General features: G+C 34.2%; 1 protein-coding gene across 1 annotated transcript in view; it reads right to left on the bottom strand.

Moving 5' to 3' along the window:
* The window catches only part of LOC137639706 (uncharacterized), a 16393-nt gene extending 4228 nt beyond the window's left edge, over positions 1 to 12165 (bottom strand). The window contains exons 1-2 of the mRNA XM_068371954.1: positions 11817 to 12165; positions 3075 to 3141 (exon numbers count right to left, since the gene is read on the bottom strand). Coding sequence (XP_068228055.1) covers positions 3075 to 3141; positions 11817 to 12165 — 416 coding nt within the window. The remainder of the gene's footprint in view (positions 1 to 3074; positions 3142 to 11816) is intronic.
* Between the last annotated feature and the right edge of the window lie 646 nt (positions 12166 to 12811).

Raw genomic sequence — 12811 nt, 5'->3', positions numbered from 1 at the left:
AGGACGAAAACAGGGGGTCGAGCAGGAGAGAGAAAAGAGGTCTCCTCAACAACTTTCTGATAATACAACAACAGATGAAGAAATAAACTTGGAAAGTGATTATGATGACAACGTAAGTTTCAGTTTAGATAAACACGAAAGTGATATAGATTATAAATATTACGAGGTACCGTCTCTAACAGAAATAGACATTTTATTTACAATGTAGCATACTAGACTTATCTCCGTATGATCTATTTTTGAAAATAGAAATAGTAAAAACCTTTGTATAGGATGAAGACGGCCCAGTAACAAAAGTTAAAGCTCATTTTCCTATTTTCCACAAAAGATTTTTTTGCATCCCGACGGAACGTACCTGGCTTGAATGGGGAAATGTCATTGATGTTGATACAACGTACATTATCCATGGACCAAAGGAACTTGTAGTGAAAAAAAAAATAGTTTGCCTTTATCATATTTCCAGATGAAATGGCATATGCTCGTCCAAAGAAGTTACAAAATGATTTGATAAAGGAGTTATACCATCTATTTGGTACATTGTAAATATTACATAATGATACTGGACGATTGATAATGCTACATTTTTTATCCTTCTCGAATAAAACGCAATAACTATCTCATAGCCATATAGACATTTTTTCATTTTGATATCACAACGTTTTACCTAATACTAACGTCTTCGTAAAGCAAAATTCATTGAAGTCATTGACAAATTCAGTTTAATGACACGTTATGACATGCTGCCAATTTATATTTCCCTCTCTTATCAATATTCCAAAAAATAATCAAGAAAATCCTGATGAAAATCATGTTAGTTTTGTTAGCAAAATAAATAAAAAAAATACTAATTAGCAAATTTTACTAGAGTGATTACGCCCCAATATCAATTTGTTCAACTCAGATAAAATAAGTTATGGTGATCTCTCATTTCAAGTTGTTTATAACAAAGTTCAAGGATGCATTCCCTGGTTTGTGAAAAGTTTATAATAAACCGAATATATATTATCTGTGAGAAAACGCCAAATAACATAGGAAACTGATGCAAGATTCTATTGTTCCTTCAATTTGTAAGACTTTTTTTTTCGCGTAAGCCTGTAATGCTAGTATTCATTTAAATGTGATATGTTGCAATGAGTTGAATTATTTCCGTAATAATTTAATTGGCTGTTTATTATTTAGGCCCTGGTAATTTCCTATTACCAATTAAGTCCAATCCTTCTCCACCATTTTCGACTATTTTACGCAACAGAAAATTCATGAGGAGTATAAACAACATAGGAGACTACACATTCCCTTCGAGTACTCAGCTGTTCACTGGAAAGACATTTGTTAGGACTTCACTACCATTAATGTTTCACTTACTATGCTTATGAACAGACTATATCAACTTCACATACTTAAGAGGAATTCCATAATAACGCAAGAATCTTCATAGTAGCAATATTTGCGCTTTGTGTTAGCACAGTGAAAGTATAGGTTTTCAGGGAGAACTCTAGTCATAAAAATATTCCCAGACAGAACCAATGAGAAAAACCGAGAACACCTAACTCCCTTGCGGTCTATTCAGGTTGGGAATATCTATGAAAACGTCCATGTTGAGGCCACCATGGGGTCTACTTTATTCCACTACAAAAGATGTTACCTCACATATTCAGGTGATTGTTAAAATAATTATTAAAATGTTTAGTAGAATATCGTAGGTAAAACATAAACTGTTTTTATTTACGCATCAACCGTCTTTTTTATAAGGAGAACAAGTTAAAGAAATTCCGATGGATTGGGATATCGAGCACATTAAGAAACATTTAACAGTAACTCTATGAGAGGACCGGTAGCCAGTTTTATGAAATATTACCTTTGTCTGTTTCTCGTTCTTTTTATCACTTTTGAATAAATATAAATTCTTCTAGAGAGAGAGAGAGAGAGAGAGAGAGAGAGAGAGAGAGAGAGAGAGAGAGAGAGAGAGAGAGAGAGAGAGAAGGGGGGGGGGGTTTCCAACAACGCCATCTGATGTTGCCCAACGAATGGAAAGTTCCCGTACCGAGAAAAGACCCATAAGCTTCTTGAAAAATACCGACGCCTCAACAAATGATCGGATTCCCTCTGCATGAATAACTCTGGATCCAAAACCCTATAAAGTTGTTTGTCGAATCCAGCCTTTTTTCGGATCTCGTCGATATAGCCGTAAGTTCAAGGTACAACATAAATAAAATAAAGTTGATAGAATAGAGAATGATAAACAAAGGCGAAATGGTACAACAGATTCAATTCAAGTGAAATGCTTTCAACTTGAAAATGATAGACCCAAAATACAGCCATAATTGACAAAGCAGAAATCTACAAGACTAAGGTCCTCAACAGGGAAAACAGCCTAGTGGGAAAAGGGAGTATATAAGCAACGAATAAACTAACAATGAGAAATGATGAAAAACAAATACATTTTGATCAGTAACAACGTTAAACAAATAAGTCATATATAAACTATAATAAGAGACTTATGTATATGGCTTGCTATTAGTTTCTATTTTCAGAGTGCCACCGATGCAACTACCAGTTCAGGACGATTATTCATTTCACTTCTAGAATACTGCGTAGTATTAAACCTTGTTGGGGAAACACAAGATTCTTAATATTAACCATACATTTACTACTACGTTCTGTATGGTATAATCTGGGAAGATCTAAATACAAATAATTGTCACGATTACATAAATATTTATGCAACTTACACAAACAACTAATTGAACAACAGTGTCAGGGATTAATTTTTGTCTAGCAATTCAGAACACTCATACAGCTGAAGACCAGGTAGGAAAGAAATATATAATAAAGGAAAAAATATGGCACAAGAAAAGAATTTCCTCGGGATACAGTTATCAATAGAAATATCAAATCCTTAGAAATTAAATTTGAATAAACAATTAAAGCTAGAATTAAATTGATTTTCAAATGGGTTACATACAGTTGAAAAGAGATTATTATGAAAAGATCTGGACGTTGAAGAGAAACTGTCCTTGATGACTTATAACCATACTTTGAATTTTGTAAGGATTCAAATACTTCCCCATGCTCACCGTATCACTCCAGCTAGATCTCTATCAATAAATTCAAGAACCAAACGTTTGTTTTCAGAGAATGGATCTGATGCAAAGAGAGTAATATCTTCATTACAAAAAGCTTGTTTTTTAGGGTCACACCGCATATAATCCGTATAGCATATGAGAAGTAATGAGCCGAGAATATTCCCATACTCACTACTTGTACCCATTAACAACAACTCTGCAATTTATTCCTTAAGGATTCAATCATTATTCTGATAAAACAATTATCTACTCTTATTACTAATAAATCAGTGAGCATTACTGAATCATAAAGCATATAGATCATTATAAAACAGACCTTTATTTTTTTATTCTGAAATGCCGTTGTGCTTCATAACGAGTACCTTAGATTGTGTTTATAGATAACTTTATATATATATATATATATATATATATATATATATATATATATATATATATATATATATATATATATATATATATATATATATACATACATATATGTATATATATATATATATATATATATATATATATACAGTATATATATATATATATATATATATATATATATATATATATATATATATATATATATATATATATATATATATATATATATATATATATATATATATATATATAAATGACCATATCTAATATAGCAAGAGACAGAAAATTTATATACATATATGTGATTGTCTATCTCCTGCTAAAACTATATGGTCACAAAATTAAAAGAATGGATCTGATATATTTTCGCCAAGTATCTTTATGGTAGTCACGAACAGTCACTTTATTTATTTCACTCTGCATAATGTATCCATTTCCAATTAGAATCCTTCATAACGAACCTTCACATAAAATCATATCCCATCTGGAAACCTTGCCATCAACCGTTGTTGGATCTCTTTTCGTTTAATCGCCTTTAATCGCTTCTTGATTGGTTATAATCTTTCGAGATATGCATCGTTAATGCAATTAGCTTTTGACATTCGGCCTCAGTTAGCTCTACAGGATACTGTTATGTATTTTCACACGGGATAATAATGAAAAAAAAATATTCTGTGAAAATACATATTTAGTTCATTGCATTTAGGAATGTTGTAAAAATGGAAAGATATTTTGAAATACGTAATTTCCACAGTATAATTTTACCTTTACTTCACGAAATTTTGGGAGAATATTTAATGACCATTCTAGAAACCTATTCCCATTTTTAAATGTTTCGTAGTCGTTTATTATTCCATCGCTTATTATTCGTCCACCACTCTTCCCTTGAGTGGTAAAGTTCTTGGTTTATGATTGCCAAGTCCGTTATTGCTACCAGCCTGCTTTCCATCAGTCCACCCACCTGTAGATAGGTACTAGTCTAATAGCTAAGAAAGACTTCAGGAAGTGGAACAGAAATTTTACTTTCAAAGACCTACATATAATGCAATCTTTGTTTGGATTACTTTCGCACCGCAAGATTAACTGCTTCATACGGCTGGACTCCTTCACCCCACGATTAGTATACCAGAAATATCCATTCTAAAAGCATATGATATGTCTATCTGGCCTCTTCTTGAATATCCAGCTTCTAAAACGCTTCAGATGGACTACCCTTCCTCAATCCTTTACGCTTGAGTCTTGGACCTCAATTCCCAAGGACTCACTGTTTCACCTGTGACAATAATCTTGCCAGAGCTTGGGATTTCAGATGTCCTTAATCGTTATATACCATTCGGAGAATTCATAGTTTTTTTTTTTTTTTTTTTTTTTAATCGCACATTTTACCTCAAAGTTAATGAAAAAGAGATAAACATGTTTATCATAATATTCTTATCTAAGCCCCCTAGCATTATGATAATTGTTAACATGTATCACAGTCTCAAACAATGTTTTTATTAGTATTTATTATGAATTTTTAGAGTTCAAATGATAAAAAGCATATGTTTCATAAAACTATTTCAGGCGACATTTTCGTTATAACCATATGATTCATATTTTTATAATCAAGTATCCTAGGACTTTCTCTTGCTTTTCTTAATTCTTCTTATCACTTAATATTTCTTTATATATTCCTTTTACAATATCGTTTAATAATATTTTTATCTACAAATCTATCCATCAATCACTTTATTCATTTATTTGCATATATGACAATGGCTGATGTTGCACGATACATACACGATGGGACTTTTCAAGGAACTTTATGAAATTTTAGAATACTATATGTCAACTATCAGTCATGATAGTAGACTCATGACTTCTGGACACCAAACTTTTTCAGTAATTATTGGTTTCCCGCTTCCAAAAGATCTATCGAATAGGAAGAACATCTCTTCTTAAGAGAAATGTGAAATATTCTGTCATTGGAACAATGCGTATGTTCGAGCGAGGCTTGAACATACAAAACCATCGGAGAACAAGTAACAATGGCGACCAAAAGAATAATCTTAGAACAACCAAAGTCTTGAGAACAAAAGGACTGTGAGTACAGAGGCATAACACATGAAATTAGTCAAACAATAATGTTTTTTTTTTTTTTTCTTTTTTTTAAGCTGTAAAATTGACAAGGATAATTATTGCAGATTTGTATTTGACATTTCATTACAGTTTGACAGAAGCAAAATATGATTCATATAACTGGAATCCCATGACAATACGTTTATATATACATGAGAGAGAGAGAGAGAGAGAGAGAGAGAGAGGAGAGAGAGAGAGAGAGAGAGGAGAGAGAGAGGAGAGAGAGAGAGAGAGAGAGAGAGAGAGAGAGAGCCATAAGTTTATTTTCATCTTGACAAGCTACCAGTTTGTGTACCTTATCGATTGATGAAAATCTAGTAAAATTAGTTTGAGTAAAGTTAGCAAACACTTCCTTTTTTTTTGTTCAACACCAGACAGAAAACATACATAAGATATTGAAAGGAAAACCTCTTATGGCGAAAATGCTTACAGCAAGATGTAATATCTGATATAAGGAGAGGATAATCCCTTGTACCATATGTTATTGGTATTTTAAATACGTTTCCTTTTATGTTTTTATGATATTTCAGGAAAGGAGAACACTTGAGGCTTTAGTAGTTTATCAATAACTTCTGGAAATATTATACTTGTTTGTTGGGATTTGGATGGAACCAAACAGAATTAGTGTTGTTTGAGAAAGCAGAATATCAATGAGTTATTTCTATGATCTTTAAAATTGATATTCTAACGTATCCTACAAGTCTTGGATGAATCCTGTAGAAGTGCAAGAAAACAAAACAGCAAAATATAATTGTGAAAGTCCCTTCGGGATCGAGGTGAATTGCACAATACTAGTATATGGTTCAATATGCTGCAGATTAGTTTTTCTGTTCAGGTAATTTAAGCAAATTGCGAAGTACAAATTTTCTGTACAAAGAGCTAACCCTTGAAACACAAGCTGAAATGTAAAAGTGGTAATTACTTTTTTTTTTTTTTTTTTTACTTTTTTTTTTTTTTTACTCTCTGGAGTAACCTTTGATAATGAATATAGGGTATGTGTTGAATATGGGCTCTTTGTTATTGGGGATCATCATCTATTCTTAAAAAATATTCTGTAATTTGTAGCACTAGACGAATTTATGCATACCAAATTGCCGGATTTTGCATCTTAGTTTATGTTCCGTAATAGATGCAATTTTTAAGCGAATTTCACAATTACAACTAACACAGTAATACTTTGTCTGAGAAGTGTATGTTATCAATAATTTTTTCAAAGGAAAATAGTTCTTTTCAGCAACTACTGCAGAGTCAAAATGGATGAAACAAATAGGGCTTACCGATGCCCCTGGGCTGACACGTCTAATGGTAGGAGGGTTCTGCTGCAGTACATTACATTACTTATTATTATTATTATTATTATTATTATTATTATTATTATTATTATTATTATTATTATTATTATTATTATTACTTGCGAAGCTACAACCATAGTTGGAAAAGCAGGATGCTATAAGCCCAGGGACGAAAGGAAACAAGGCAAAATAAATTTTAAGCACAGCAATAACATTAAAATAGATATCTTTTATATAAATTATAATAACTAGATAAACTAAGGAGACAAATAAGATAGAATAGTGTGCCCAAGTGTACCCTCAAGCCACAGAACTTTACCCCAAGTCTGTTGAAGACCATGGTACAAAGACTATGGTACTACCCAAAACTAGAGAACTATGTTTTCAATTTGAAGTTTCCTTCTCCTAGAAGAGTTGCTTACCATGCTGAAGAGTCTCTTCTATCTTTACCAAAAGGAAAGTAGCCACTGAACAATTACAGTGCAGTAGTTAACCCCTTAGGTGAAGCATTTTTTTGGAGGGTAATCTCAGTGTTGTTAGGTGCATAGAGACGGAGGAAAATATGTAAAGAACAGACTATTCGGTGTATGTGTAGGCAAAGGGAAAATGAACTGTAACCAGAGAGATGGATCCAATATAGTACTGTCTGGCCAGTCAAAGAACCCCATAGCTCTCTAGTGGTAGTATCTCAACGGGTGGCTGGTGCCCTGGCCAAGAAATGCGATTTCAGCTTAAGTCAGTTAACGTTATTTGCATGGTTTTTTTCTTATACCAAAATTATTCTATGATAATAACGGCAATAATATACAACAGTACTAATTTGGCCATGGTCATCATGATGGTCAACTGACTTTATGAGATGATGGGGACATGAGAAGGGCGTTTTTGGATTTACAACTAACGTTGTTGTTACTATTATTTGGTCAGTTACCCTCAATAATGAATATTTTTTATTCATAACAAATCATAAATATAGGAGAGAGAGAGAGAGAGAGAGAGAGAGAGAGAGAGAGAGAGAGAGAGAGAGAGAGAGAGAGAGATCAATGTTGGTAATCAGTAGACCTAGTATAAACTAGTCGACTTGCAAGGGCGATTGGTCACGTATAAGGTATAAGCCTATTTGCACCAAAGGAAATGAAAGGAAAAAACAAATTAAATCAATGAAGACAGGAATCAAGGGAATGATTTATTACATAAGGAGCCATCACATAGAAAATAAAAACAGCACACACACACACACACACACATAAACATATATATATATATATATATATATATATATATATATATATATATATATATATATATATATATATATATATATATATATATATATATATATATATATATATATATATATATATATATATATATATATATATATATATATATATATATATTATATCACAGGGAAAAACCTTAGGGAAAATGAACTAGAAAATAAAAGATCAAGTCCTAGCAAGATTTGTGTTAATTCTTTAGAGAGGATTGATTTATTGAGGGGGAGATTTTACTTTTTATACTGTACATTAAGAGTATGGATATACAAACAGATATTTGCAGAACAGTACTCGATAGCCCGACAAACCACTTGGACTTAGTTTTACAGGTGTATTCATTTGGGTGGAGTTCTTACCCCACTAGCCAAGTGTCACTTGGGGTTATGTCGGATTGCAGGAATTTTTTCGGCCTTTCAGCACAGTTCTTTATATTAATATGCCTTATTCATATCCATACAAATACTCAAAAAATCATACATATATATTCACAGACATGCAAATGGATATATATAGATGCATACACACCAATATACATGCTTGCCCTTATGATTAACATGCATCTACACATTTATGCATATATAATCCTATTTTAATAAACATATAATTATAGACATGTTTATACATGTTTTTCCTATCAACATATTTATATAGAAACATACCAGTAAGTAGCATCAAAGCACGTGTGTATATCTATATACAGTAATTGTACCTACATATGAATGATAGCTTAAATCTAAAAGATTTATTTAACATAAGCAGTTATTAACTGAGGAACAGATATCTTTACATTAAGGGATTGAGTTCTTTTTATTATATTGCTTGCAGATCTCTTTGCATATAAATGCATCGAGTTTAAATCCCGTATCCTTTATTCAAGATGATATAAACACTTTCTTTTATAAAACTTAACTCTATTTGTTACTTTCCAGTTGGTTAGTTGAATGAACTAATATCTGTGCCTAGCTAATTAATCCTGTGATTTATATTTCTAACACTGACCAACATTGCATTGTTTTCTTCGACATGCCTGACACTTTTGATAGGTGGCACAATTCTCTTTTCAAGGGTTTTACCAGTTTGACCAATACATAATTTTTTCACGTGAATTACATGGAGTATATTATACACATCTCTTGGTAATGTCACAAGAAATCTTTATTAGGGCTCTTCTTATTATTTTGCTGCTTGTAAATGCTACATTAAAGTTGAAATATTATAAGAATTGGTGAATTTATTAAAAAGAATCACAATATGGCAATATAAGTAAGTTTTGTGTATCATTTTCATTCCCTAGATATGTTTTTCTTTTTTTGCTGTTCTTCGAGTATTGTCTAATATAATTTTAGGATAATTAAATTTTTGGCCTATAGTCCTATTCTTGTTTATTTCCTCACAACCATACTCAGGGCTGGAAATTCGTAGCATTTTAAAAATGTAGAAGTGAATACAGATGTGTTAATTTTATTACTTTGATTTGAGTAGTAATGTCCATATTCAGAGATATTCGTTGTCATTATATATACACCAAACATGAATCTATCTTTACATCATATATTTTCTTCCTAGCTGGTACCCATTTTTATATGGGGTCACCGTTGTGGATGAGCCGTTTCCATCTTTTTATATTCTGCGCTTCTGCCTCATCAATCCCCTTCTCCTGTAAGTCTCTATTCACACAGTCCCTCCATCTCTTTCTTGGTCTCCCTCTTCTTCTTCTTCCCTGAACCTCCATCTCCATAGTATGTCTCCTAACGTGGTCCTCATCTCTCCTCATCAGGTGTTCATACCATCTCAGCCTCCCTTCCTGCACTTTCTTTGATATTTCCACCACCTTTGTCGACCCCCTTATATAGTCATTTTTTATCCGATCCTCTCTTGTCACCTCAGACATCCACCTAAGCATTCTCATTTCTGCCACATCCATCTTCTTCTCCCCTGTCTTCCTCATGCTTGCTGTTTCCGTTCCATACAGCATTGCTGTTCTTAGCACTGTTTTATAAAATTTTCCTTTTAACCTCAGTGGTATTCTTTCGTCACAAAGAACTCCTGAGGCTGCTCTCCAGTTGTTCCAGCCTGCCTGTACCCAATGTTTAACTTCATCTTCCATACCTCCTCTAGCGTTAACAAAGGATCCCAAATACTTAAACTTATTAACTCTCTTTATCTGTTCTCCCCTAAGCTGAATACTTTCTCTATTATCCCCCTCACTGGTGGTACACATATATTCTGTCTTAGATCTACTCTGTCCTCAAGTACTTGCCTGTATCTTTCAAATTTCATTTCCAGATCTTCCCTGCTCTCTGCGCACAGAACAATATCATCTGCATACAATATGTTCCATGGTATTGCCTCCCTTACTTTTTCTAATAAAACGTCCATCACTAAGTTAAAGATAAATGGGCTCAGAGCCGACCCTTGGTGTAATCCTACTCTCACCTCAAAACCCTCATCTTCCCAGCACTGCTCCTCACTCTATAATAAATACATTACGGTACATCTCTTGTGTCAGTCAAACGTACTTCTCTGGCACCCTCCTCTCCCTCAGACTCCTCTATACCTCTTGTCTTGGGACTCGATCATAAGCCTTTTCAAGTTCAATGAATACCACATGCAGGTCTCTTTGCTTTTCCCGGGATTTCTCCATTAGTTGCCTCAGACAAAATACGCCATCTGTTGTTCCCCTCCCCTTCATGAATCCCATCTGCTCTTTACCTATTTCTACTTCTTCTCTTAGTCTGGCATTTATCATCCTTTCCAGTATCTTCAAAGTGTGGGACATCAATTTAATACCTCTGTAATTCCCACACTCTTGGATATCACCTTTCCCTTTAAAGATTGGGATCAATATACTCCCACACCGCGCATTTGGTATCTTTTCCTGCTCATAAATCTTTATCATGAGATCGTACAGTATATCCACTCCTTCATCTCCTAAGGCTTTCCATGCCTCCACAGGAATCATGTCTGGTCCAGTTGCCTTCCCATTCTTCATCTTACTCAGTGCATTTATTACCTCTTGCTTAGAGAAATTTACTACCATGCCAAAATTCACCAGTCCATCCTCTCTTAATAATCTATCATTTTGTCATTTAACAGCTATTCAAAATATACTTTCCATCTCTTTACAATGTCTTCCTCCTTTCTAAGTACTACATCATCTTGATCTTTTATTTGTTTGATGTGTATAATATCTTTGGTGCTCTTATTCCTAGTCTTCGATAGCTTGATCATCTTGTTTAATCCTTCCTTTGTCTCCAGCTCATTATACACATCATCATATGCCTTAGCTTTAGCTTGGGCTACTATCTTTTACCACCTTGTTTTTCTCTCTGAACCTCTCTCTGTCTTCCACTGACTGTGACTCTTCCCAACTCTTCTTTGCCTCCTTATCTTTTACAACTTTCTCAATTTCTTCACTCCACCACCAACTCTCCTTTTCTTCCCATATGATACATATGTCTCTCCTAGCAGCTCCTTTCCATGCCTTCTCATTACTGCTGCATTTTGTGTCCACCATTCTTGAACATCTTCAATTCCTCTATCAATATCCTCCAAAACCCTTCTCTTAAACTCTCTCATCTTATCTCCTTCCCTCACAAGTTTGTACCATTTAATTTTCCTTATCCCTTTAGCTTTAGCTTTTCTTTCCCTTTTTAGGCCTAAGTCCATACATAGCAGTCTGTGTTGGGGTGCTAAATGGTCACCTGGGATAGCCTTGCAGTTCTTGACTTCCACCAGCTTTATCCTTTTATACAAGAAGTAGTCTATCTGGGAGCATCTTCCCCCACTCCTATAAGTTATTAGGTGTTCCCTTTTCTTCTTAAAGAATATATTTACTATTGCCCTGTCAAATGACACAGCAAAGTCCACAACACTCTCTCCTTCTGGGTTTCTCTCCCCAATTCCATGGCCTCCATGCACACGACCAATTGCCTCATTCTCACTTCCAACATGGCCATCCAAATCTGCCCCCACTATGACCCTCTCCTGTTCTTCCAGTTCTTGCATTACTCCATCCATGTCTCACCAGAAATTTCCCTTCTCCTCTTCTGTGCAATCAACTTAAGGTGCATATGCACTTATAATATTCAGTCTCTCTTCCACAACACATCTTTAATCTGATGATACGGTCATTCTTTCTCTGCACCTCTATCACCGCATTTTTCAGCTCACCAGACAGTACTGTGCCAGCTCCATTCCTACCTTGTTTATTTGCTCGCTATAATATAGCTTATATCCATCACCACACTCTTTAGCTTTATTTCCCTTCCATCGTGTTTCCTGGACACACATAGTATCTACTCTCTTTTCCCTCATCAAGTCAGCCACTTCTCTACCTCTCCCAGTCATGGACACAACATTAAGCTGACATATTCTGAGTCCAAATTGAGATCGCTTCTTTAGCTGCACCCGCTCCTGATGCAGTAGCCCTCGCCTTTATCACAGAGTTAGGGCGATGTCTCTGTGCGTCGTTTACGGAGTACGCCCTAGTATTACCTCTTTCCCTATTTCGGCTCATTCCATTTAAGGTTTTGGCACAGGTTTTTACGGCTGGATGCCCTTCCTAACACCAACCCTCCCTATTTATCCGGGCTTGGGACTGGCACCCATTGGTGGCTAGGTTATCTTCACATCATATATATGATAGTCTAAAAAAATGTAACAT

This window comes from Palaemon carinicauda, chromosome 4, assembly GCF_036898095.1.
Source record: "Palaemon carinicauda isolate YSFRI2023 chromosome 4, ASM3689809v2, whole genome shotgun sequence".
Lineage (NCBI taxonomy): Eukaryota > Metazoa > Arthropoda > Malacostraca > Decapoda > Palaemonidae > Palaemon > Palaemon carinicauda.
Note: the sequence above shows the minus strand (reverse complement) of the source record. Positions and strands in the feature narration are given on the sequence as shown.